General features: G+C 38.1%; 3 protein-coding genes across 4 annotated transcripts; 2 read left to right on the top strand and 1 right to left on the bottom strand.

Moving 5' to 3' along the window:
- Window positions 1-10618: 10618 nt before the first annotated feature.
- Window positions 10619-11194, top strand: LOC131009710 (uncharacterized). The gene has a single exon (XM_057937122.1). It carries the CDS (start codon window positions 10619-10621, stop codon window positions 11192-11194), a length of 576 nt encoding a protein of 191 aa, XP_057793105.1.
- A 6050-nt stretch (window positions 11195-17244) lies between these two features.
- LOC130991950 (uncharacterized) lies at window positions 17245-19843 on the top strand. Of its 2 annotated transcripts, none has more exons than XM_057916398.1 (3): window positions 17245-17449; window positions 18025-18871; window positions 19119-19843. In XM_057916398.1, the coding sequence occupies exons 2-3, from the start codon at window positions 18038-18040 to the stop codon at window positions 19650-19652; spliced, it is 1368 nt and encodes a 455-aa protein (XP_057772381.1). In that variant the 5' UTR covers window positions 17245-17449; window positions 18025-18037; the 3' UTR covers window positions 19653-19843. The 2 variants fall into 2 exon arrangements, with proteins under 2 accessions (XP_057772381.1, XP_057772382.1); XM_057916399.1 differs by lacking the exon at window positions 17245-17449 and adding an exon at window positions 17583-17819.
- A 358-nt stretch (window positions 19844-20201) lies between these two features.
- On the bottom strand, window positions 20202-24085 carry LOC130991938 (uncharacterized). The gene is made up of 10 exons (XM_057916397.1): window positions 23624-24085; window positions 23183-23425; window positions 22796-22963; window positions 22312-22421; window positions 21842-21950; window positions 21366-21521; window positions 21088-21203; window positions 20836-21002; window positions 20563-20693; window positions 20202-20464 (listed from the first exon to the last, which is right to left on the bottom strand). Exons 1-10 carry the CDS (start codon window positions 23984-23986, stop codon window positions 20357-20359), a joined length of 1671 nt encoding a protein of 556 aa, XP_057772380.1. The 5' UTR covers window positions 23987-24085; the 3' UTR covers window positions 20202-20356.
- Window positions 24086-26672: the final 2587 nt, after the last annotated feature.

Below are 26672 nucleotides of genomic sequence, written 5' to 3' on the forward strand. Positions count from 1 at the left end.
AATGGCTGGCATCATCTGAAGCCCCACCCCTTTTGGACGAACTTTCTTCTTGGTGCTCAGTTTTGGGCACCTCATCACCTTGGTTCATCTTTAGATCAACCATGTTGAGGTTAGCAAAGGATTCTGCTAACTCCTGTAGATCTTCTAATCCGATTCTGTCAAGGCTATTCATAATATTTGCCTTTCATGATTCGGATTATGTCCTTCGGCTGCAACTCCTTGGGTGCTGCATCAAATAGAGATGGATTCGTCGGGTCGTTGGACCATTGTTTCCGAATTTTTCCGGAACATGGTTTTCGCCTTTCGATTTCCTCCATTCTTTTCTGGATATCACGCAAGAGGGTTAATATTTCCTCTTGTTTGAGTGATATTCTGCTCAGCTCCATCGGTAGATCGTACAGCTTGACGCCATAATATTCCACCGTCTTTTGGATCTCCCGCAAGTTGACGTTGTCGGAAGAGCTTGGCTCGATCTTCTGGTAGCCTGGATAGACTACTCCTGCTTTGTCTTTTGGTTCCATTAGTCGTGTGACCAATGGGCCTCGTACATGTTTTGTTCAATGGCCGTTCTGGCTGTGGCCATTCTCATGAGATGCTCATGATAATTTTGGATACTCGCGATGATATCGCGAATAAGCTCGATATCTCCTCCTCGTCTCAGGTTGGTGACGAGAGCTCGATTGTTCCATCTTAGGTCACTGATAAAGTGACCCATTTCAATCTCCAGATTTTGGAGAGAGTTCCTGTAGTGTACACATCTCGGACACTCGTCCGGATCCATAAATTTCAATGGAGTCTCCTCCCACATGGGTTAATAAAAAATAAATTAAAAACTATATAATTCCTCTATAAAAACCCGCTCTGATACCATTTTAAACAAGGATCTTTTAAACTGTTTTTTGCTTAATAGTACGTGGCGTTGTCTCACAGTCCAGACCCAGTTTACCGAAGTAACCTATCGGGCACGAGGAAAGTTTCCAGCCGATATACCATTCAAGCCAAATTTTATACATATTTTGGGTATAAATTGTCTTTGAGTCAAAACAAAAGTTTTTAGGGGTCAGAGTGCAATAAATTTTATAATGGGGTAATTTTTTGAATATCCATACTTTGGCCATGGGAGATTTGAGAAAGAAATGAAAGGTGATGTATTATGAGGCAAAATCTAAAAGTGGTGTTATAAACTAGAATTTAGTCATAGTTCATGTATTTAGGGGCAATAACCCCTATTATATATTGTTGTTATTTTGATGTTGTTGCAATTTAAGAATTTTATATAATTATTGTCTTTTATAATTTTGTAATTTTATGTTATTATTAAGGATATACAATGAAACAAAGCATATATCTATTTAGAATCTACTAGCACAAAGAATGTGTGTTGCACATAAAAAGAATGTTATTTTATCTGATCAAAGTAAAAAAAATACTATAGATATACATTATAGTTTTAGATTAATTTTATTCATTTTAATTTAGAAAGTTGACTTAATTATTTGTCTTTTACAATTTAAACCGAAACTCAATATTACTATAAATTAAAATGTAACAAATTACTAGTATTCATCATATACGACTAAATCGACGAAAAATCAATCGCACTCGCAGCGTTGACAACAAGAACTTCTGTCGGTGTCTCAGTGCTGAAGGTATCGTGGATTGTCCGAGTGCGTCGGCTACTATAAAAAATGAGGCAATCATGAAGGTTAGGGGTGTAAAATATTAGTATAATTTTTATTTAAATACTAATAAAATCAAATTAAATATTACCTAATTTACCTCATGTGCTAACGTTGAGATCCAGTGTTAAAATCGCCCACCCCGTGAGATGACCAAATTGGATCAAAATTATATGATTTGTTTACAACCCTAATGCATGTACAAGAACAAGTGTTGATCTATACAACGTGAGGTACCAAATGGAGTATCTTCGACGAGCAGCCTTATATGGCGGGGTCGTCAATGCCGACCAACAACCAAGATGGGGAGGCTTCTGTTAAGGAATGGATTTTATATTTACGATATTATATTGTATAGCTTCGATGGATTATAAGGATTTTTAATGGATTTGGTTAAGGAAAGAGAAGAAATAAAAAAGAATTGGATAAGAGAAAAAAAATAAGATAGAGTTGGGATAATTTTCATCTGCCTTCATTAAACGTTTGAACCCTAGATAATACCCAAGTGGGTCAAAATATAAAATTACATAAAATAAAGTGCAACAAGGTATAATAAACAAAAATACCACAGCAATTGTAGTCACACATGGACGGTGGGAATTCCTCCTCAACTTTCACCCAGATCTGGACACGTGTCATGTGACCCTTCTTCTCTATAGCTGACCCCTCCCAACTGGGATGAGATCCAGTGTCCCTCCCAACTAGCTCCTTCTCAAAGACTCCATTTTTCCCCATTTGCTGCGATTTTCCAATTTCCTCTTCCATCAACTGAATTCCCTCTTCAATAACCTCATCATTCACAACAATACCCTTCGGTTCTTGAGATCCTTGTCCCCAAGGATAATAATCATACAACATATTGTATGATTATTACAAATATAATTATTTTTGTGTTAAGTTTATAGCTTGAGTTAAAATTTTCGGTCAATTAAGGTTGATCATCTAACTGATAATTTTATATATATATATAGACATTTGAGCATATCTAATTAAGTTATGATCATTTGGCTGAGTTCTATACATCATATTTCATGATCTTTGTCGACCTGATCAGGAAAAAAAAAAGTTATCCTTTTCTTTTATTTTTAATATATTAATTTAATTGAATTTGAATAAATCGGGATGATTTAGATTGATGTAAATACAAGACTGTTTTTTTCTGTTTCGAAAGAAAAGGTTAGAACTTTATTTTTATATTTTATATTATTAATATCATTACATTATTCGAATAGAAACTCATTTTAAATAAAAATCAAGCCACGACCCCTCACCAACTAACCATTCTTTTGTATTGACCAAGGAAAAACCTAATCCCTTTAACTCCAAAAAAAATTCAAAAGATCTTTTTTTTGAATTTTATATATAATCATATTTTCAATTTATATGTAGCATTAATGTAGTGTGTAATGTTTGATCTATGAAGAAGTAACTATATTTCGTTCTGAATAAATCACGCGACCGCACGAATAGTTATTTTACTAAATAAACACGTACATTTTTCGTTCATGCGCTCGCGTGATTTATTCAATAAATGTATTGAGTTATTCAGCCTTCGTTGTTTCCTTGTACATATATATATAGGGTTAGGTTCTATGGAGAAATTAATTTATTTTTTAAGTTAGAAACGTTGAACATGTCAATAGTTTTTTATGAACATAATAATAATTTTATTGAACGTTTAAGGACGTTATAGGGGATCGAATCCTAAAGTGTGAAATTTTAAACAAATACTCCCTCCGTCCATGAAAGAACTTCCTAGGAGGAAGTGGCATAGGTTTTAAGAAAAAATATTGTTGAGTGTATTGAGAGTGGATAAAAGGTAGTTGAGTGTATTGAGAGTGGTGAAAATGTGTTATACTAATTAATATTGGGAGTTGTGAAAAGTGAAAAGTAAGAGGATTATAAGTGGTGGAGTATAGTCCAAAAATAGGTAGGAAGTTCTTTTGTGGACGTCCCAAAAAGGAAAGATAAGAAGTTCTTTCGTGGATGGAAGGAGTACATATTTTCAACAAATACGTCCGTTCATAAAAAATCACTGACATGTTCATCACAATTATTGATATGTTCATCAAAATATGAACACGAGATTTATTCTTAATTTTAGACCGTTTGATGGATCATGATCAATGTATGAGATTGTTTCTCACTTCTTTAAATATTTGTCTTTCTCAATAGAACTTTTCTCTCTCTCTCTCTCTCTCTCTCTCTCTCTATATATATATATATATATATATATATATATATATAGAGAGAGAGAGAGAGAGAAAGGATCAATGAAGAAAGCTAAGTATTGAACGAAACAACGAAAACTGAATAAGTTAATAAATTTATTGAGGGCTCTGCAGTGAATGTAGATCATTTAAGACTGAACCACTTAAATCTTGTGTTTTTAGTTTTGTTTTTGTCTTTATTGTTATGTCTTGAATTTCCCGCTTCGCAGTACGGGGGTCACGTTGCCCGTAGATATATGTAGCCAAATTGGTGAATCACGCCAAATGGGTGTTTTATCTCAGTGTTATATATACTTGATCACTATTTTTATAGCAACAAATTACCGCAACTAAACGGTGCAATTGTAGTACGCAAATAGCAAGCAGAGTATCGTATCCACAGAGACTGTAAAACGAAATTACTCTATCTACTTCCTAAACAGACTCTAACAGTATGCAAGTGAAACAAATTTGAAGGTGATTTATGAACTAAGATTAACTAAATAAAAACTAAAGAGCATATAAAACTATGATAATTAACTCAAATATAAGGAAAGCTCTGACCCTAGGGATGTACTTTCACTAATCAACTACATGCATTCAACCTATTGATTCAATTACCAATTTTAATCCAACCCTGATGAAAGATCACTATATTATTCACAAGCGTCTCTAACGACCACCTATGAACGTAGATTAATTAATCCCTTTTCGCATTCAAGACTCCAAGGAATAAATTAACTCCAAATAACACATAAAGAATAGCTTCCTATAGCTTCACCTATCGCATTCAAGACTCAAGGCTAACACTATATCATGCATTCCTGAATCAGCTGAACAATTATCGCATTCAAGACTCAAACTGAACAGCTAGACATGTAAATCATTGATCAGATAATTCACAAGAGAACAAGCACCAGGAATCATGAATCACAAGTTGGAAGTCAAATTGATATCAATAAATCAAAAACACATAATCAATCAGCTATGTACAAACCCTAGGTTCAGATTAAAAGACTAGCCAGACATAATAAAATCAAACATAAACATAATTAAATTGAACGCAATTGTAAAAACAAATTGTATAAAAACCGAATTAAAACGATTGTAGCGGCTTGAATCTTCAATCTTGATCCAAGCCTTGAAAACTGGAAAGCTAAAAAGTTCTAAAGCTATAAAACTGAAATATGAATGTTGGGAACTGAAAAACTAAAGCTGGGAACCCTAGATAGGTCTAAAGAGGACCTATTTATAGTTTTAATTAGGGTAAAACAGAGAGTTCTAATTCGAAAATAATACTGAAAAACGGAAATTTCCGCAAAACCGGACGTCCGGCGACCCGCCCGGCGAGCTATCCGGCGGTCGCCGGCTCTAGCATGAAAATCCTCCACTCGGCGGCGATCGCCACTCACATTCCAACGTCCCAGAAGTCTCGGCGACCGGCCCGGCGATCGCCGGCCAGGTCGCCGGCTTCAGTGCAAATACTCCTCTTCGGGCGGCGATCGCCGCCCAGATCGCCGGCTAGGTCGCCGCCCAGCCGCTGTATGAATCGTTGCCTCGTTTTTCGCGCCCTTCGAGCTTGATTCTTCGATTCTTTCACCCGGTGCACTCCTAACTCAACTTTTGATTCTTCATTATCTAACTTTAGCTTTCAACAACTCTCAAACCTATCAAAATAAAGCCAAAACCATACCCAAGCGTAATATCCCAAAATAATATGAAACTTAAACAAAAGATATCACAACCAAGCATAATTCTAACACTTTTAACACTTAAACACTCCTAAAAACAATGCAAAATGAGTGTTTATCAACTCCCCCAAACTTACATCATTGTTCGTCCTCGAATAATGGAAAGAATAAACTCAATAAACACGAATGGGTAAGAAATCTAGCTCATCGATCCCTCCGAAAGATAAAGAATGATAGAATATAGAATTCTCAAATCCTCAATAATTAAGCACAAAAATCACCAATAAACACAACCTATAGCAAAATCAACCTTGACATTCCAAACAATTGAATCTCACAAGGCATGTGTATCACTCTACTCTCAATTGATGGAATAGGACGTGTATACTCTCATCGAAATCAATGTAATATAGATCACTTACCATAAGCTTGCCAATCGTCTACAATCTCCATCGCTAGAAGTGTGCCAGGACTAAGATCAAAAAGGTCTTTTTCTTCGGGTTATAATGTAGGGATATTGGTTAAGGTAGGGAAATATAGGCTAAGTGACTCAAAATAATTAAGAACACCAACACTTTATAACTTGACAAATCAAGTATGGAATAAATTCCATCTTCCTCCCAACTATGCCACCATAATTAACACAACTCAAGGGATTTAATCATCACAAAACAGAACTAAACACTCTTTTATGCTCTCCATTTATTTCCAACAAACAAAGTCGATTTTCTAACCAATTTCTCAATGTACACTCGACTTCACACTTTTTTCTTTTACTTTTTTTTTTCTTTTCTTTTTTTTTTTCTTTTTTTTCAACAATTTTTTTTTCTTTTTTTTCACAACCTTCTAGAGCTTATAAGAGTAAATAATAGCACAATATCATCCATTCTTTTTCACAACCCACTATGATATTTTCACCACACAAAGATTCCCATATACTACATCACACCCTATCATCCGGCTAAAGAATAAAAGCTAAAAAGGCTCAAAGTGGATAACAAAGGATAATTTTTCGTTAAGGACAGTGTTTGGGAAAAAATGTGGCTAACAAAAGATGGCCTAAAATCATCTCCTAATCCTGGGCACAACAGCAACCTCAACACAGAAACCATGGCAAGTTCTAGAAGATCACCACATGCATGACAAAACTCACAATAAAGAATAAACTGTGTATGATAAACAATTATGGCTCAAAATCTCACAGGTTTATTCAACGTTCAAAAGTCAAGGTTAAAATTACTTTAGAATTATGCAAATTAGTTCCAATTATGCTCAAATCATCAAAGAAAATCAAACTCCAATTTTTTTTTTCACAGAAATCATCATTGGCATCTCACCAGAAATCTAATGGAGCAATAATCATCTCAAAAACAAAACAATCACACACCACCAACCAAGCAAGATAAAATAATAAAGCTAACATAAAAAAAATAAAAGTGATACACATATCTATTCTCACCCCCTCCCCCAAACTTATTACAGAACATAAGTTCAAAAATAAGTTTGGAGGGATGATGATATGTGTGTCACTACTCACAGAAATACATGCTCCATGGTGGTGGTATGAACAAGGCGCGAGTTCCCGCATCTTCCAAGCTCAACACTGCACTAAAACCCCAAAACGAAGAAAACAAAGAAAACAAAGAAACAAAAAGAAACTAACAGAAAGAACACAAAACAAAGAAAACAGTTGGGTTACCTCCCAACAAGTGCTTAATTGAACGTCTAGAGCTCGACGATACCTCATGATTCATCCTATCCCCACACGGTGGAAAACAAAGAGAGGCATCAAAAGAAGGCAAACCTCTAAATCCCATAAAACCTCTGAAAAGGTAAGCCACCCAATCACACAAGCAACGATAAAACAATCGGGATCATTCTGCTTCAAAGATATCTCTATGAACTTGGCCATTTTTTCATCATTACGTGGCTTGGCCAAGCAGCAGGGGAATGGAGCAACAAGCTTGTAGTTGGACTTGGGAGGAGCAGGAATAGAAACATGCTCTATAGCAGTAGAAATATAAGGGATGCTAAAATCCTCCTTTGGAGTAGAGGGCTCATCAACAGCTATTTTCTCAATCTCCTCATCTTTCTCCTCAGCATCCTGCAGCTTTGAATATGACTGATGTTGTGCACGCCTGTCCGATTCTTCGAGCAGTCTTTCTAGATCTTCCACTATACGCCTATACTCTGAGGGACACATCAGTCAAACATCAGGAGCCATGAAATAAATAAATAAAAAAAATAAAAAAAAAAGCCTGAAATAATGCTTAAGTCTAGTCAGAAATATTAAAGTAAATTCTAAATAGTCCCCGGCAACGGCGCCAAAAAGTTGATCACTATTTTTATAGCAACAAATTACCGCAACTAAACGGTGCAATTGTAGTACGCAAATAGCAAGCAGAGTATCGTATCCACAGAGACAGTAAAACGAAATTACTCTATCTACTTCCTAAACAGACTCTAACAGTATGCAAGTGAAACAAATTTGAAGGTGATTTACGAACTAAGATTAACTAAATAAAAACTAAAGAGCATATAAAACTATGATAATTAACTCAAATATAAGGAAAGCTCTGACCCTAGGGATGTACTTTCACTAATCAACTACATGCATTCAACCTATTGATTCAATTACCAATTTTAATCCAACCCTGATGAAAGATCACTATATTATTCACAAGCGTCTCTAACGACCACCTATGAACGTAGATTAATTAATCCCTTTTCGCATTCAAGACTCCAAGGAATAAATTAACTCCAAATAACACATAAAGAATAGCTTCCTATAGCTTCACCTATCGCATTCAAGACTCAAGGCTAACACTATATCATGCATTCCTGAATCAGCTGAACAATTATCGCATTCAAGACTCAAACTGAACAGCTAGACATGTAAATCATTGATCAGATAATTCACAAGAGAACAAGCACCAGGAATCATGAATCACAAGTTGGAAGGCAAATTGATATCAATAAATCAAAAATACATAATCAATCAGCTATGTACAAACCCTAGGTTCAAATTAAAAGACTAGCCAGACATAATAAAATCAAACATAAACATAATTAAATTGAACGCAATTGTAAAAACAAATTGTATAAAAACCGAATTAAAACGATTGTAGCGGCTTGAATCTTCAATCTTGATCCAAGCCTTGAAAACTGGAAAGCTAAAAAGTTCTAAAGCTATAAAACTGAAATATGAATGTTGGGAACTGAAAAACTAAAGCTGGGAACCCTAGATAGGTCTAAAGAGGACCTATTTATAGTTTTAATTAGGGTAAAACAGAGAGTTCTAATTCGAAAATAATACTGAAAAACGGAAATTTTCGCAAAACCGGACGTCCGGCGACCCGCCCGGCGAGCTATCCGGCGGTCGCCGGCTCTAGCATGAAAATCCTCCACTCGGCGGCGATCGCCACTCACATTCCAACGTCCCAGAAGTCTCGGCGACCGGCCCGGCGATCGCCGACCAGGTCGCCGGCTTCAGTGCAAATACTCCTCTTCGGGCGGCGATCGCCGCCCAGATCGCCGGCTAGGTCGCCGCCCAGCCGCTGTATGAATCGTTGCCTCGTTTTTCGCGCCCTTCGAGCTTGATTCTTCGATTCTTTCACCCGGTGCACTCCTAACTCAACTTTTGATTCTTCATTGTCTAACTTTAGCTTTCAACAACTCTCAAACCTATCAAAATAAAGCCAAAACCATACTCAAGCGTAATATCCCAAAATAATATGAAACTTAAACAAAAGATATCACAACCAAGCATAATTCTAACACTTTTAACACTTAAACACTCCTAAAAACAATGCAAAATGAGTGTTTATCAACTCCCCCAAACTTACATCATTGTTCGTCCTCGAATAATGGAAAGAATAAACTCAATAAACACGAATGGGTAAGAAATCTAGCTCATCGATCCCTCCGAAAGATAAAGAATGATAGAATATAGAATTCTCAAATCCTCAATAATTAAGCACAAAAATCACCAATAAACACAACCTATAGCAAAATCAACCTTGAAAGACTTAAAATTCCGAGAGGTCCCCTCTAAAGTTAAAAGTTCTATCTGCTTGCCCAGAATATAAAATGTAATCACTATGCAGAAAAATCAAAATAATATGTAGAATTGAACTAAATAAATATTAATAATAGAGATCCATAGTTATTACTAATATTTTACATTTATTTTAATACGTTTGAGATTCTAGTTGGTGGGATATATAACATCAAGAAATTAAAGTATGGGTGGTTCTTCGGCGATTCCAAAAATATTATAAATAAACATATCTAGCAATAATTGAAGTTTAAAAAAGTTTGTTATCGTATAAGGACCTAAAGCTATTATATTCCCTCCTTCCATATTTAATAGATCATATTTTCTTATTTAAACGTCTCAATTCAATGAATCACTTTTAAAATAAAAAATCAATACATAAATAATCTACATAACTCATTATTTACTTAAAAAATATATACATATCTTCATTTATATCTCTTATTTTTTTTTACAAATATACCCTAAAAAATTATATTTATCTTTTTTATTATAAATTATTCATTTCTTAATATTTGTACACAAACTTTGTCAATTATTGAATTGGGATGAAACAAATTATAACTATATTAAACAATTGATATATGTTGTCTAATTAACATTTCGCAAGACTTAGAGCACCCACAGTGGGTGACTCGATCGGGTGACTCGAGTCACCCACTAGTATCGGGTCTCCCACTGCAGCTTGGCACGACTCGAGGCTGCCCCGATTTATCGGGTGAGCCACGATCCCTTCAATAAATGGCGCATGTCACACACGCGCCTAATTAAAAAAATATCGAATTTTCAAACTTTGGCTTCCAACGGCTTCTTCACCCTTTTTTTTTTGTTTTTCTCCCAACGGCTTCATAGCCGTTAATTCAACTTTTTTTTCCCTTTCTATAAATACCTCCCCCATTTCTTCATTCACACACCCAAATAATTTTCTTTTTCAATCTTCCTCTATTTCTCCTTCAATCTTCCTCTCTTTTCCTTCAAAAAATGGAATGGTTCGATGATACTTCGTCGTCTTCGTCCGACGAGATAGCGCAGGCGATCATCGATGAAATCCAGGAGCAGAAACAATTGATAGCTCAAATGTACTCCCAATCGGAGCCGAAACGTGTTGTTCATCACCGACAATACGTCTACCGTGATCATGAGGCTACTCATTTATGTCTTATGCAAGACTACTTCAACGACAATCTGACGTACGGGCCTACATTTTTCCGACGTCGTTTTCGGATGCAAAAGGAGTTGTTCTTACGCATCGTCAATGCTGTGCAAGCTGAAAATACTTACTTCCAGATGAGCCATGATGCACGAGGTCGGGCCTCTCTCACGCCTTTGCATAAATGCACGGTGGCTTTTCGCCAATTAGCCATCGGCGTCACTTTCGACGAGTATCTTAAGGTCGCCGACACGACGGGGCGTCTATGCCTCAAGAAATTCTGCATGGCTGTCATTCGGGCTTACGGAGCCGAGTATCTTCGACTTCCTATAACGACGGACATCCAACGCCTTTTTCAGATGCACGTGGAAGAATTGCCCAAAGGCGTGACACGGTGCATATGTTGAAATATAAACTTGATTTGTAAGTAAAGATATTTTGTAAAGAAAAATCTAGATTCAAAAATAAAAATAAAATATAGGAAGAAAGTAGAAAAATCTAGAACCTAAGATATTTAGATTAAAAGGCAACTTGAATTAATTAGCTAACTATCTAGATTATTCTAGCAAATAAGTGTCCTAGAATAGTCTAGCAAATTAAGTCGGTTACTTAACCGACATAGTCATAATATATATATGTGTGTACACTTTGGTATTGATGTGTAGAGCAAAAAAGCAATCAAGGTAAATAGCTTTAAAAATCAAGTGTTCCCCTTGTTCATTTCTTTGTTTGTCACGTCCACACACCCACATAAACATTAATTCTTATATAGCCTCTTCATAAGTTTCATCCTCCAAAATAAATTTCTAAATAAATTTGCTTACATTCTCTCATCCTATATTCCAAGAAAGTGGTATCAGAGCCATAAAATCCTACCTGTGGAATGGCCAACCTACAATCGTTTCAAGTCCCCATGCTCAACAAGAGCAACTTCGACAATTAGAGCATCAAGATGAAGGCGCTATTGGGAGCCCACGATGTTTGGGAGATCGTGGAGAACGGCTACGAGGAGCCGCAGGACGAGGCCGCACTATCCCAACAACAAAAGGATAGATTGCGAGACGCGAGAAAGAGAGACAAGAAGGCTCTCTGTCTCATTTATCAAGCGCTAGGGGACGATGATTTCGAGAAAATCTCGAACGCGAGCACCGCCAAAGAAGCGTGGGAGAAGCTCCAGAATGCGTGCAAAGGAGCGGAGCAAGTAAAAAAGGTACGACTTCAAACTTTAAGAGGAGAGTTTGAGTCTTTGCATATGAAAGAGTCCGAATCAATTTCAGATTATTTTTCAAGAGTCTTGGCGGTGTCTAATCAAATGAAAAGAAATGGTGAAAAATTGGAGGATGTAAGAATTATGGAGAAAATATTACGGTCACTAACCCCAAAGTTTGAGCACATTGTGGTGACGATCGAAGAAACTAAAAATTTGGAGGAGATGACAATCGATCTCTTGTTGGGATCGTTGCAAGCATATGAGGAGAAGCAAAAGAAGAAGCAAGAAATTTCAGAGCAACTTTTAAAGTTGCGAGTAAGCCCAAAAGAGAAAGAAGAAGATTCGAGCAACAGCCGTGGACAATTCGGGAGAGGACGTGGCCAAGCGCAAGATCGAGGCAGAGGCCGAGCACGTGGACGTGGTCGAGGACGAGGAGGCTTCGTCAATAGTAGTGAAAGAAAGGAGTTTACAAGTGGTCGGGGGAGGAGCAACCCGCAATCGAGGTACGATAAATCTTCGATAAAGTGTTATAATTGCCATAAATTTGGGCACTATGCTTCCGAGTGCAGAAGTGAAAAAATAAGGATTGAAGAGAAGGCCAATTACGCCGAAAGTACAAATCAAGCAAATGGTAGTGTGCTTCTGGCATATAAAGGAGAAGCTGGAAGACAAGATGACACGTGGTACCTCGACACTGGTGCTAGCAATCACATGTGCGGGAAAAGAAATATGTTTGTGGAGTTAGATGAGTCGGTAAGTGGCAACGTCTCCTTTGGTGATGAATCTAAAATTCCAGTTAAAGGAAAAGGGAAAATTTTAATTCGCTTGAAGAATGGAAATCATGAATTTATTTCCAACGTTTATTACGTGCCCAATATGAAAAATAATATATTGAGTTTGGGACAACTCTTAGAGAAAGGTTATGATATTCACATGAGAGATTATAACCTTTCAATAAGAGATGGCAAAAATAATCTTATTGCCAAGGTGCCAATGTCTAAAAATAGAATGTTCTTATTGAATATTCGAAATGACATGGCAAAATGCCTGAAAGCGTGTTACCAAGATAAGTCTTGGTTGTGGCATCTTCGGTTTTGGCACTTAAACTTTGGCGGCTTGGAGTTGCTATCAAAGAAAGAGATGGTGAGAGGCCTACCATCCATCAAACATCCCGATCAACTCTGCGAAGGTTGTCTACTCGGGAAGCAGTTTAGAAAGCCGTTTCCAAAGGAGTCAAGCTCAAGAGCTCAAAAGCCACTGGAGTTGATTCATGCTGACGTGTGTGGGCCAATAAATCCAAGCTCCCTGGGTAAAAATAATTATTTTCTGCTCTTCATTGATGATTTTTCTAGAAAAACGTGGGTATATTTCTTGAAGCAGAAGTCGGAAGTATTTGATGCATTCAAGAAATTCAAAGCTGCCGTCGAGAAGGAGAGCGGACGACAAATCAAGGCCCTGAGGTCCGATCGAGGCGGGGAATTCACGTCAAGGGAGTTTCTAGAATTTTGCGAAGTAAATGGAATTCGGCGACCCCTGACAGTTCCGAGATCCCCCCAACAAAATGGAGTGGCGGAAAGAAAAAATAGGACAATCATGGAGATGGCGAGGAGCATGCTAAAGACGAAGAATCTGCCTAAAGAGTTTTGGGCCGAAGCAGTGGCGTGCGCAGTGTACCTATCCAACCGATCGCCGACAAGGAGCGTGTGGGGAATGACTCCACAAGAAGCCTGGAGCGGGAGAAAGCCAGGAATTTCCCACCTAAAGGTATTTGGGAGCAAAGCCTACGTGCATGTACCAGATGAGAGAAGGAAGAAGCTCGATGACAAAAGTGAAGCATTCATCTTTATCGGGTACGACTCTAACTCTAAAGGCTATAAGTTATACAATCCAAATACCAAGAAAACAGTGATAAGTCGGGATGTGGAGTTCGACGAAGAAGGAGTCTGGGATTTCAGCTCCAGCGGTGACTTCACCTACATCCCACAGTTAGAAGAACAAAAAACAGAAGAGCAAGTTGGAGAAGTCCAACAAGAGCCAGTGACTCCACCAGCTTCACCAGTGCCAGTCACTGAAGACTCGCCACCATCTTTCTTAAATGAAAGAGCCACACCACGAGCAAGGAGTTTGGGCGAGATATATGAGGATACTGAAAGGTTAGAAGATCTTACCTTATTTTGCCTATTTGCTGATTGTGAGCCTGTTAGCTTTGAAGAAGCAGCAGACAGTGAAAATTGGCGAGTCGCGATGGATGAAGAGATCAAAGCCATAAAGAAGAATGATACATGGGAGCTCGTGACATTACCAAAATGGCACAAGGCCATTGGAGTCAAGTGGGTGTATAAAGTTAAGAAGAATTCCAAAGGTGAAGTGGAAAGATATAAAGCGAGGCTCGTCGTGAAAGGATATAGTCAAAGAGCTGGAATCGATTATGATGAGGTATTTGCTCCCGTCGCTCGCTTAGAAACTATTAGACTAATACTCTCTCTTGCAGCCCAAAATAGATGGAAGATTTATCAAATGGATGTCAAGTCAGCCTTCTTGAATGGGTATATAGACAAAGAAGTCTATATCAAGCAACCAATGGGCTACGAGGTAAAAGGGCAAGAAGATAAAGTCTTGAAGTTAAAGAAGGCCCTATATGGATTAAAGCAAGCACCAAGGGCATAGAATAGCAGGATCGATAAGTACTTGGAGGAGAATGGTTTCACCAAATGCCCTCACGAGCATGCTCTCTACGTGAAAGCCAACGGAGGAGATGTCTTAATTGTGTGCTTGTATGTAGATGATTTGATTTTCACAGGAAATAATCCAAAGATGATTGAGGAGTTCAAGAAGGCCATGTCAAAGGAGTTTGAGATGACAGACATTGGGCTGATGGCGTACTACCTCGGCGTGGAAGTCAAGCAACTCGAAGATGGGATCTTCATCACACAAGAAGGATATGCCAAGGAAATTCTCAAGAAGTTCAAGATGGAGGACTGCAAAGCAATCAACACGCCAGTGGAATGCGGGATAAAATTATCCAAGAATGATGGAGGAGAAAAGGTGGACCCGACATTGTTCAAGAGCTTGGTTGGAAGTTTACGGTACTTAACTTGCACAAGGCCAGATATTCTTTATGCGACAGGACTCGTGAGTCGCTATATGGAGAATCCAACCACTACGCATTTTAAGGCGGCAAAGAGAATTCTTCGCTACCTCAAAGGTACGCTCAACTACGGCCTATTCTATTCAAATACTCATGATTATAAGCTTGTTGGCTATAGTGATAGCGATTGGGCTGGAGATAATGATGGCCGCAAGAGTACGAGCGGGTTCGTATTTTTTATGGGAGACACCGCTTTCACCTGGATGTCCAAGAAGCAACCCATAGTCACGCTATCAACGTGTGAAGCTGAATATGTGGCTGCTACATCCAGTGTTTGCCATGCAGTTTGGCTACGGAGTTTACTGGAAGAGCTTGGATGGCCACAAAAGGAGCCAACAACTATTTGTGTGGATAACAAGTCGGCAATCGCGCTCTCAAAGAATCCGGTGTTTCATAATCGAAGCAAGCAAATTGACACCCGCTTTCACTACATCAGAGAATGCATTGCAAAGAAGGAGGTTCAAGTGGAGTATGTAAAATCACAGGATCAAGTTGCCGATATTTTTACCAAGCCGCTCAAATTTGAGGATTTCGTCAAGTTCAGAGTTTTGCTCGGAATGACAAATCAAGTTTAAGGGGGAGTGTTGAAATATAAACTTGATTTGTAAGTAAAGATATTTTGTAAAGAAAAATCTAGATTCAAAAATAAAAATAAAATATAGGAAGAAAGTAGAAAAATCTAGAACCTAAGATATTTAGATTAAAAGGCAACTTGAATTAATTAGCTAACTATCTAGATTATTCTAGCAAATAAGTGTCCTAGAATAGTCTAGCAAATTAAGTCGGTTACTTAACCGACATAGTCATAATATATATATGTGTGTACACTTTGGTATTGATGTGTAGAGCAAAAAAGCAATCAAGGTAAATAGCTTTAAAAATCAAGTGTTCCCCTTGTTCATTTCTTTGTTTGTCACGTCCACACACCCACATACACATTAATTCTTATATAGCCTCTTCATAAGTTTCATCCTCCAAAATAAATTTCTAAATAAATTTGCTTACATTCTCTCATCCTATATTCCAAGAGCATATACACGCGGTGATCAATGGGAGCCCACCTTGATCTTGGAGGCCGTTGCATCCCACGATATATTTGTGGATTTGGCATGCCTTCTTTAGTGTCGTCGGTTCGAACAACAACATCAACGTTCTGAACCAGTCACCTCTATTCTCCGACATGTTGGATGGAACGGCGGCACTGGTGATCTTTGAGGTCAACAGGTGCTACTATCAGATGGGCTACTACTTGTGCGATGACATATATTCAGAGTGGCGCTGCTTCGTCAAGAGTCCGCCGATGGCGACCAATCCAAAGAAGGAGAGGTTCAAGAAGATGCAAGAATCGGCACGAAAAGATGTCGAACGTGCCTTAGGAGTGCTTCAAGCTCGATGGGGAATCATTTGAAGTCCGGCGCGGGGTTGGTACGTCGAGCATCTCAAGGACATTATGATGTGTTGCATCATTCTCCACTACATGATTGTGGAGAACGAAGGTGAAAGAGTTACCCATTGGAGAGATAATGACGAAACAGGACACGGGGCGTCTAGCAGTGACTCGACGGAGAGTGCTCGAGCAACCCCGGTTTGTTTCGAGCAATATGTGCATAGAGATGCACTTCTCCGAGATAGGCAGATGCATGCTCAACTCCAAAATGATTTGATCGAGCACGTTTCGGACCTCTAGGGTCGGAATAGTTATTTTAGGATATGTTTTTAAATTTTTAAGATTTATGTAATTTTTTAATTTAATTTTTAGGATTTTCAAATTAATGCAATTTAAATTTGAAGTAAATTGTGTTATTTAAATTTGTGTAATTAAATTTAAATGAAAAATACAAAAATCAAAACTAAAAAAATCAAGTCACCCATGTGGCCTCCTGACCCATTGTGGTCCTCGTTTCTATCAAGTCACCTATTAAGTCATCCCACTTAATATGAGCACAATTTACATGTCAAGCTACATTATCCTTTTTATTTAAATAATAATAATAAATAAATAAATCTGAATCGTGAATTCGGCTTTCCCTTTCCAAGTTTTTTATCCTTCCTTTGTAGTTTCTAGGGTGATTGGTCTTGTCAATTTGAATATTGATGAGCGCTTCTATCAACTAACGAAAAAAAAAAAATACTCCTTTAATATACTTTGGGATGAAAGACCACGTGTTGTAGAAAAACTACAATGTTTGGAAATTAATTTATTTGTTGGCAGTGCCACAAACTTTCTATAAATATAATTGACCCATTTGAAGAAAGAAACATTGAGAGTGGAGGAAAGCTTTCAGCCCACACTGATCAGTTTCGGTAATCTTCTCTCCCTTCCTTTATTTTTCAAGTCTTTAGTTAATTATAGGGATAGCATCTCTTAATTAGTTTTATATTTCGTTAAAGTTTGTATAATATTTATGCTTGTGTGCGTCCTCTTTTTATTCAGTACCCATTTCCTTATTGGTTTTATCTTTGTTTCTTTTCTATCCATTCTCTTTGTAAATTGATGTTTCATCATATATAGTTCTAGTAGTGTTTCTTTTAAATGACCATGTAATCATTAAAGATATATAGTAGTGTTTTGGTCTTGGTGATTTACGATCTCTCTCTGTTAATAGCTAACCATGATGATATATGAGCTGCCACAAATTAAATTATGAGGCTCAATCATCTATCCGATAATGGAGTATGTTCAGCATATAATATCATTAATTTATCCTATTTTTCTTTGAAAGGTTAATTTGTCCAATTTTTGTTTACTCCATTGCACAGGACCCCGAGTTCTTTTAAAATTTTCTCGGATCGTCATAGTTTTACCGAAATAATATATGTAAGTCTTTAACTGCAAATCGATTAATTAATAAATTAATAGGTGTGTTAATTTTCGAAAGGTTTTGAAGCAACATGGCAACTACCGCGCTTCCGATATTCATGGTGATCAATGTACCAAAAGCAGCTACAAACACTTATCTATACCGCAAAGACGATGGCTCCGTCGCTGACGGAGGCGACAGCATGTTCAGCCCGCTCGTCAAGATCGGAGTTGAGCGGGCTGCAATCGACGCCAAATACGTCCACTTACGATTCTGTTACAACAACAGATACTGGCAGAAGAGCGCCGACGACGACACCATCGTCGCCGTATCCAACAAGCCCGAAGAGGACACGACGAAGCCGTCGTGCACGCTCTTCGAGCCAACTCTGCAAGCGGGCACGCTCTACTTCACCCACGTTCCGACCGGGTGGCGCGTGATGATGAACAACGCCACCAAGGGTTTCTACGTGGACGCAAACAGCGTGGGCGCGCCGCTAGGGTTTGTGGACTGGGACACATTGGTGAAACTGCCGGAGCACGTGGCGTTCAAGGGAAATAATGGCAAGTACCTCAAGGCCTTGTACGATGACCACAACTACCTCCAGTTCGCCTCCGACGATCCCAACGACGACGTATCCGGCCACGTGGTCTCGCTGATGCGCGACGGCCATGTCCGGATAAAGTCCGACCACTGGGGAATGTTCTGGCGGCGGAGCCCTAACTGGATATGGGCCGACTCCACCGACGTCACGGCCAACAACAAGGACACTCTCTTCTGGCCCGTCAAGATCGACGGCACCACCATTGCGCTACGGAACGCCGGAAACAACAACTTCTGCAAGCGCCTCACCGAGGACGGGATGGAGAATTGCCTGAACGCGGCGGTCTCCAACCTCACCAGCGAAACCAGGTTGCAGGTGCAGGTAATATATAGCCGTAATAGGGGTCGATGCCGAAAAATATTTAATGAGGGCTGTATTTTTTAAGTTTTCATTTCTCTGTTTTTAGATTACGGTTTTTCTATGATTTAATTTGATGATGAGAGATTTTGATGCCAAAAAACCGATAACCTGAAGATTTAATAATAAAAAAAAATACAGAGTAGATTTTTTTTTTGTTGGCGGGGGCTTAAGCCCCCTCACCTCTTATTCCGTCCGCCATTGGGTGCAGGAGCTGGTGATGGAGCGGAAGATCTACAACGTGAGGTACCGAATGGAGGACGCCAGGATATATGGCGAGACACCGTACGTGGCCGGCACCTCCACCGCCACCAACGAGGGGTATGAGGTGGCCGCCACCTCTGTCGAAGTTAAGTATGAAAACAACATAACTTACTCTTTCAGCCGCAGCGTGTCGATAACAGCGGGGATCACCAACACCATCTCGGCTGGCGTGCCCGGCATCGGGGAGGAGAGCATTGAGATCAATTTTCAGATCAGCACGTCGTTCGAGTGGGACGACAGCGTGACGCATACGACGTCTGTCACGGCGACGGGCTCAGTTCCTGTGCCGCCAAGGAGTATAGCTACCGTTAGTTATGTGGGGACGATGGGCACCTGCGATATTCCCTTCTCCTACACTCAGCAGGACAGGAGCTCCGCCGACGGATCAATCACTGAAACTGATCAGATCGACGGTGTTTACACTGGCGTCAATGCTTACAACTTCAGCTTCGTCATCCAGAAATCTGAGCCTCTCGACTGATCCCATCACGTTTGCTTTTCATTCCTGCTTCTGCTAGTTTCTTGTTGTGTGCATTTCTAGTTGAGGGTTTTTTTTCATCAACTTCTCCCAAGTTGGTTTTTAATTTCCCCCTCTTTATGTGTGCTGGTAATAATCTGGGTGGCTACTAGCCGCCAGTGTCCTCCTTTGAATAAAAACAATCGTTTATTTAATTTGTATGTTTTCATGATTCTACATTGCTTCTATATATTCTAAAGTAGTGGATTATAATTTCAGATTTAGTTTGCATTCTTTAGTTAATAGGAATTACTACAAACCCATTTGAAAAGGCATCTCTCTTAATGTACTGATTTACTCAATCAAAAGGCAAAATCAAGAATCACTAATAAACACCACAATAAACTGCTCCAAAAAAGAGGCAATCCCTTAAAGAATTAAAGCTTCTAAATTAGGAAATGGTTAGAAATAATATAATGCTCTATATTTTCACTGTCATTAGGAATCCATTCTCTTCACTAGCAGCTGCTCCGATGTCAAGCAAAATTATCAAAATGCTCATGGGAAAAAATAAAAAATAAAAAATAAAATATAAGAAACTTGCATTTTATGTCATGTTCGGACCAAATCCACATTTCAACAAGCTATAACACACCTCTTAAATGGCTGACCAGATCAAAAATCTCAGACGCTGCTGTTGTAGTGAGCCGTCTGAGACAAGGGTAGAATCATTTTAACTCCAACAGACAAACACATTCAATGTGAGGAGTGTGTGGAAACATGTCCACTGGTTGAATGCTTTTCAGTTTATAGCATCCTTCGATATTCTTCTCTGGCTGCATCAACAATTAATGTGAAAAGAATTTCAGGACAATATTCGATCAAGGACATCACAAGCTGTTTGTAAGAAGCCAAAAAAAGTAATGCTACTTACTACACCATGACAGAGGTAATCAAGGTCGCGAGCACATGTAGCAGGATTGCACGATACATAGACAATCCGGTCCGCCTTTAGTTTTAGCAAAAATTTGATTAGTTTCATGTGCATACCAGGCCGGTTGGGATCTGCGTCATTAGAAAGACATCAATGTGCAGTTTCAAACATGTTAGTCATTGATTGTTACTTGATTAGTTTCAAAACTTGATTAAGAGAAAAGGATCTGGTCTTTTGAAAAGAATCTAATATTGGATTGAGCAGGATAATAACCTGTGATGACAAGATCAGGCTTTGGAAAATATTCACCAAAATTATCCCCAATTTTGTTAAGATCCCCTTGAACAAATGTGGCATTGCATATTCCATTAAGATTCGCATTAAGACGTGCATCTTTTATGGCTTGATCAACTATCTCGAACCCATACACATGTTTCGCCCTGAGAAGACATAAAATAATTAAGGACAAACAGTGTTAGCTAGATAAACTCTCATCCAAATAATGGGACAGGCTAAAAAGATTACTTTTTGGCAAGTGTTAGACCAATGGTTCCTGTCCCACAGAAGAGATCTAAAACTATTTCCGATCCATCTCCTTTCAGACAAGCGCATTCCTCTATCAATTTATACAGAATCTCAGCCTGCACAGTACAACTATTCACTGATTGCATCAATCTTTAACATGAAAAGTTAATTAATCGATAGGAAAATCAATCTAGTCAAAAAGTTTGTCAAATCAATCAACAGAGAGAAACACAAAATAACGAAACCTATGAAGCTTTTTCAATCTTTTTGTTGCATACCTGGTGCGTATTTGTCTGGAAGAAAGAGTTGGCAGAAATTTGAAACTTTAAACCTCTAAGGCTCTCCATAATTGCTGGCTTACCAAAGAGTGTATACTCCTGCTCTCCCATGGATGTGTTTCCCACCGAAGTATTTACATTATTCATGATGCTTACCTACAGTGTGAAGTTATGTCTATCAAATGATACATTTGATATGTCTCCACTGTTTGAAAGTGACAGTGAATATGAAATTTTATTCGCTGTATGTGGCAAAGACATATCTTATGAAAGAAGAAGTAGATTTCTGCACCTATTTAACTCGACACACCTCATGCTATGATAATTTGATATGTCTGTGCTCAAAAGAAAATATTTTCCAGCATACAAAATACAAATAAAAGGCGAAACTATCATCATCTTGGCAAAAAATATATCCTTTGCAGATCACTGAAAATCTCAGCCAAACATGAAAAATTAAATATTTAAATACTCACCACATCAGGGAAGGGGGAAATTGCATCTACGAGGGACTTCAGCAGTTCTGGTTGGTATGAGGAAGTCACAAAATTAACCATAAGCTCAGGCTGGCCAGTTTCTACATTTCTGCAACAGTGTAATCAGTAGTCAGATAAGAGTTTCAAATGACAATGGCCATTTTTAGATAGATGGGCAATGAAACGGAATAGATCCTATCTCTGTTGACCAAAGTTAGATAAGACCGGGTATTTGACACGGGGTACACACCTAGGAGTCCGACATCATATTTTCTAAAACTTAGGCTACGCAGGAATGGCTATAAAAAGAATGCAAAGTGAGGATCCATTTGCGTTCCTACTATTCCAACGAGAGAAGGTTATTGGCAGTGTTCGGAGTTCTCTTTAAAAGAGAAGTTCATGGTCCATATAATCCTGGGGTTCAACTAAAACAAAAAATCAGCAAATAATAAAATAGATAACTCTATTACCTTCCACTTCTAAGCATCAAATGCTTCAGAAATCCACGATGGGAGTGCACATCATAAGGTGAAAGACCAGATTCTGGGTTTCTCCAAATGTCTTGAATAGCTGCAAGGACCTATAAATCAGAGAGATTTTTTAAAGAGAATAGACCTTCCATTTTCTACCACATATCCTATTTTAACACCAAGAAATGAAGTTCTTAACTGGGAAAAACAAGAATATATTAGGAAGACGACAGACATTGTCATTCTTGTTACATGGCTAAACATAAAAGAAAATCTTGGAGTAACATAAGAATGCGATGATAGATTATACTGTTAAGTTATCGATAGAGCACGTTTATATCTTATCATAGGGTCATCAATCATGCACAAAGAGTCTCTCAGTCAATGAAACATGTGAACTAATCCAGCAACATTCACAAGATACCAGAATATGAGAGGTATATTTAATGTGAAACGGAAAGCTATAAGATATGAACCAACATACCTTGTTTGCTGGATCACTTTGCAACAAGCATTTATCGACATTGAGAACTTTGTCAAAAAATCCAGGAGCATGCAATCCCAAAGCATATTTGTCAGGCTCTTGAACCTCTTGTTCTTGTAGTAAGAGTTCTGTTGGTACCCACCTTTTGGTCCCAAAGGAGAACTCCATCTACATGGCCATAGAAATGAACAAGTTTTCTCATTTTCTCCCAAACTCAGCCCCCATTAATTTGTAAATCTTATTCCTATATAATAGTATTGCATTATTATAACAACTAACAAGTACTCTTTAAATGAATTTCCTTCCTAAACCATATCATCAAGAATTCATAACAACGGAAAATATCAGATGCATAGAAGTATAGCAGGAGAAACTATTCACACTTACCTTGTTCCGATAATGGAACTGGATATCACACGGAACAATGGGCTTCATGATGCCATGAAATTTGAGGTCTTTATTCGAAAACTTCCCAACGTGTACAACCAGTTCGCGCACCTGCTGCTCTTTCGCCCTAACCTGAGCTTCATATAGCAAGTTCTGTGTCTTACAACCTCCACAATGCGATGCATACTCACATGGCGCTTCTACCATATCCCAATGCGGACTAATTGTCTCCAATTTCTTCACCTAATCAATTCAAAATTCAGTCATTCATCAAAATATACCACATACTGCCATTACTCAGAAAAAATTCCTATAATTTCAATACGCTACCATCAAAGTTAATCCAGTAGATGCAATCATAAAGATAAGCAACTCAAAGCTAAATGCACAGTAATTGAGTTATTATCCATGAAATGATCAAAATCGGTCTATTTAACACACCTCCGCGTAATTGTCCTTCTTCCTCGTCACGCGCCCGATGAATTTCTCCCCGGGCAACGCGCGGTCGCACATGACGATGAATCCGGTTCCGGCGACCTTGCACAAGCCCTTCCCTTTGAAAGCTAAGCTCTCGCATACGAGCTCCAGCAGCTGGCCTCGCTTCGGGTAATACGCCGCCGTATTTTTCTCCGCGCTTGTGCTCATTGGAGGTTCAGGCGTCTCGACCGTAGAACTGAGCTCTTCATCGATTCGTGAAGATGACGCCGCGATTACTGAGAGCGGGCGAGCAGTTCGTCGGAGGTTCCGCAGCCACGGTCGGGGATGGAGCAGATGAACGCCGCCGGAGGGAACCGCCGCCGCCATGGTTTGGGATTTTAACGGCTAGTTAGGATTATATTAATGGTCGACGGGGGAGTGAAAACCGGCGGCAAAGAACTGGACGACGTGAATGATTAGTCCGCTGGGCCGACTCTATTAAATTAGATTTGGGCTTACAAAAATATTAGACTGGTCCGGCCCGACGAACTAATGGGTCACTGGGCCTTGCAAGTAGGTAGGCTTACGGGTCACGGCCTCACGGGCTAACCCAAATTTGTACAAATTAATTGGACTTCAGCCTGCGAATTGTAATAAATATTGAATTATTTTATTAATTTAGTGACAACCTATAATTATCCATAGTCTTGTCGATCATTAAAATAAGAAATCATAAAAAGTAAATGACTTCTTAGGCTAATCCTAGATATACGTTACTTTTGAGGATTAACATAGATAAATAAAAATATTATAGGCTAATTTTGGGATATCACTATGACACTATGCATTTGATATTTCTATTATTTGAGCAAATTTAGTTTGATTCATATTCTATTAAAATAGTGAAATTGAAGAAATCCTAATAATAAAAATAAAAATGCTCAATTGTGTTTCTTATCAATTATTAAAAAATAAACGTACTTTAAAAGTTAAAAATTTGTAATGGATGCATTTAGAATGGTCTAACAAAGGAGTAAGATAGGCTTGTGAATTGTTCAAGACTAATGTTTGTAATTTGCATATTATTGCACAAAAACAAAGTATATTTACATTCAGTCACTTCCTTTGTCACACTCACTTACATACCCATTGTAGGTTCCTTTGTCACGAAAGTGGAAGAAGAATTGAGAAGGATTATTTATAGCATTAACTTCAAATTTAATTGGCTAGTCTATATGGTACTAGATTTCTAGAGTAGGTCGTCCAATTTTTTTCTCCAAACGAGCGAATTCTTGCTTAAATTAACATGAACTCGCAAAGTCAGTCAAAATCCGAAATGACAAAAAATGCTTGCTACTTTCACAAAAATTCATCTTTATATATACTATGTGGGAGAAATGACAGAAATGGGCAGTTTCAAGAAATTTGTGTCGAAATACTATTATTTTTCTTACCGACGTAAATCGGTTTTCAACATTTGAATTGTTAAGAAAAAAGAAGATTGTGTTCCCGCGTGAAGTGGCACGACCATTTACGTAGTAAGTACATGTAATTCTATATAATTTTTTTTTACACTTTCAAAAAAAAATTATTGACTCTTTGTTGGTTTTGCTATTTTGCCTATCTTTAAATGTTGTTTTTTTATCTATATTTAAATATTGTTAATTGACCTTGTACGTGATGTTACTACCTGCTACTAAATCCGAATTTCTATCCGTAAATTAAGAGAGTGTCCCCCACACCAATTTCTTCATTTTTAGGTTTTTGATTTCATTGGCCCCATTAATTTGTAACTAATAAATGTTGGGGATTGTTTATTTCCCAAAATTACTCAGGACAAATAAAAAATAAAAACAGCAATAAATAGAGTAAGATAAACGAAGTTCGTGGATAGGGAACTTGTCTCCTTCATATATTATTGATATATTGATATGCTAATCCAAAAGCAATGAAACGCAGTAGGTAAAACCCAATAGTCTAGTGTTCAAACCTATTGTATTTGTTTCCTCATAAATTCAAAATCTGGTCCCCAACAACCAACCCACACGCACATCCATCTAGGGTGTGACCATCGATTTGGATTCCGATTATGACATTGTTACTACATTATTTGTTTCCACACGGCCCGTGCATACTATTTTAAGTATGCATTAGATAAACTCATGTTTTTATGTAAAATAGCTTGCAAAACACATCACACAAGTAAACCACATTTCAAAAATCAAGTGTGACATGTTCAGATCTATAGGAGCATTAGCTAGATTCGAATTTGAATTATTTGGCCACACGAATACCCACTTAACTGCTAGATTGTCCAAATGGCATAAATCATTTTTTGTACATAACATAAATAGTGATGACTACCATTTATAATATAAGATCTTGTGTGTATCGAATAACGATCCGTTATCGATTTGAGAGCATCGTCCAGAATTGGAATTCCTATGATTATTAGTATTGAAGTGTCAGTGAAATTCGAATTGGAAACTTTTATTCTCAAAATACTCACTTAACCACTAAATCGGCTCAATTGCGTTAATAGCATATTGCACGCAATATGAATAATCTTCACTATTAAAATATTATTTTTATAACAGAAGATCTTGTATGTATCGAATATCGATATGCTGTCGACTTAAGGGCATCATCCAGGTTGGAGTTCCTAGGGTTAGTAGTGTTGAGTGTAAGTTGATCTAGAAAAATGTTGGGAAATGGACGTTTCGTTGGGGAGGAGACATTAGTCCCACAATCGGCTTTTGGCCGGTGAAGCCGACGCCATTGAATGTGACAAAATCCTCAATGCATGCATATATATTATTTTTTGCTCAAATATGGACAACCTTATTTGTGTATTGAGTTGAAATTTTTGTTGCTATTAATGTTGTATTACACTCATAATCTCAACTGATAGTTACCTCTTCAAGATTTGTGCCGACAACTGTCAACACGTACCCTTCTGCAATTGGATGGTTTCTTGCTGAGCTGGCGATGGAAATCGACCGTTTTCGGGTCATATTTTATCATTTTTGAAGCCCTTCGATTTTTTATGCTTATTTGAACTATTTTGAGTTGG

Source organism: Salvia miltiorrhiza, chromosome 1, assembly GCF_028751815.1.
Source record: "Salvia miltiorrhiza cultivar Shanhuang (shh) chromosome 1, IMPLAD_Smil_shh, whole genome shotgun sequence".
Taxonomy (NCBI): domain Eukaryota; kingdom Viridiplantae; phylum Streptophyta; class Magnoliopsida; order Lamiales; family Lamiaceae; genus Salvia; species Salvia miltiorrhiza.

What these genes read in the sequence shown, in the direction of transcription:
- LOC131009710 (XM_057937122.1), top strand. Translation starts at nt 10,619, where the DNA reads ATGGAATGGTTCGATGATACTTCGTCGTCTTCGTCCGACGAGATAGCG.
- LOC130991950 (XM_057916398.1), top strand. Translation starts at nt 18,038, where the DNA reads ATGGCAACTACCGCGCTTCCGATATTCATGGTGATCAATGTACCAAAA. An exon ending in AAACCAGGTTGCAGGTGCAG is followed by an intron (nt 18,872 to 19,118) that starts GTAATATATAGC and finishes CATTGGGTGCAG; the next exon opens with GAGCTGGTGATGGAGCGGAA.
- LOC130991938 (XM_057916397.1), bottom strand. Translation starts at nt 23,986, where the DNA reads ATGGCGGCGGCGGTTCCCTCCGGCGGCGTTCATCTGCTCCATCCCCGA. An exon ending in AGTTCCATTATCGGAACAAG is followed by an intron (nt 22,964 to 23,182) that starts GTAAGTGTGAAT and finishes ATGGCCATGTAG; the next exon opens with ATGGAGTTCTCCTTTGGGAC. An exon ending in ATTACCTCTGTCATGGTGTA is followed by an intron (nt 20,465 to 20,562) that starts GTAAGTAGCATT and finishes TTGTTGATGCAG; the next exon opens with CCAGAGAAGAATATCGAAGG.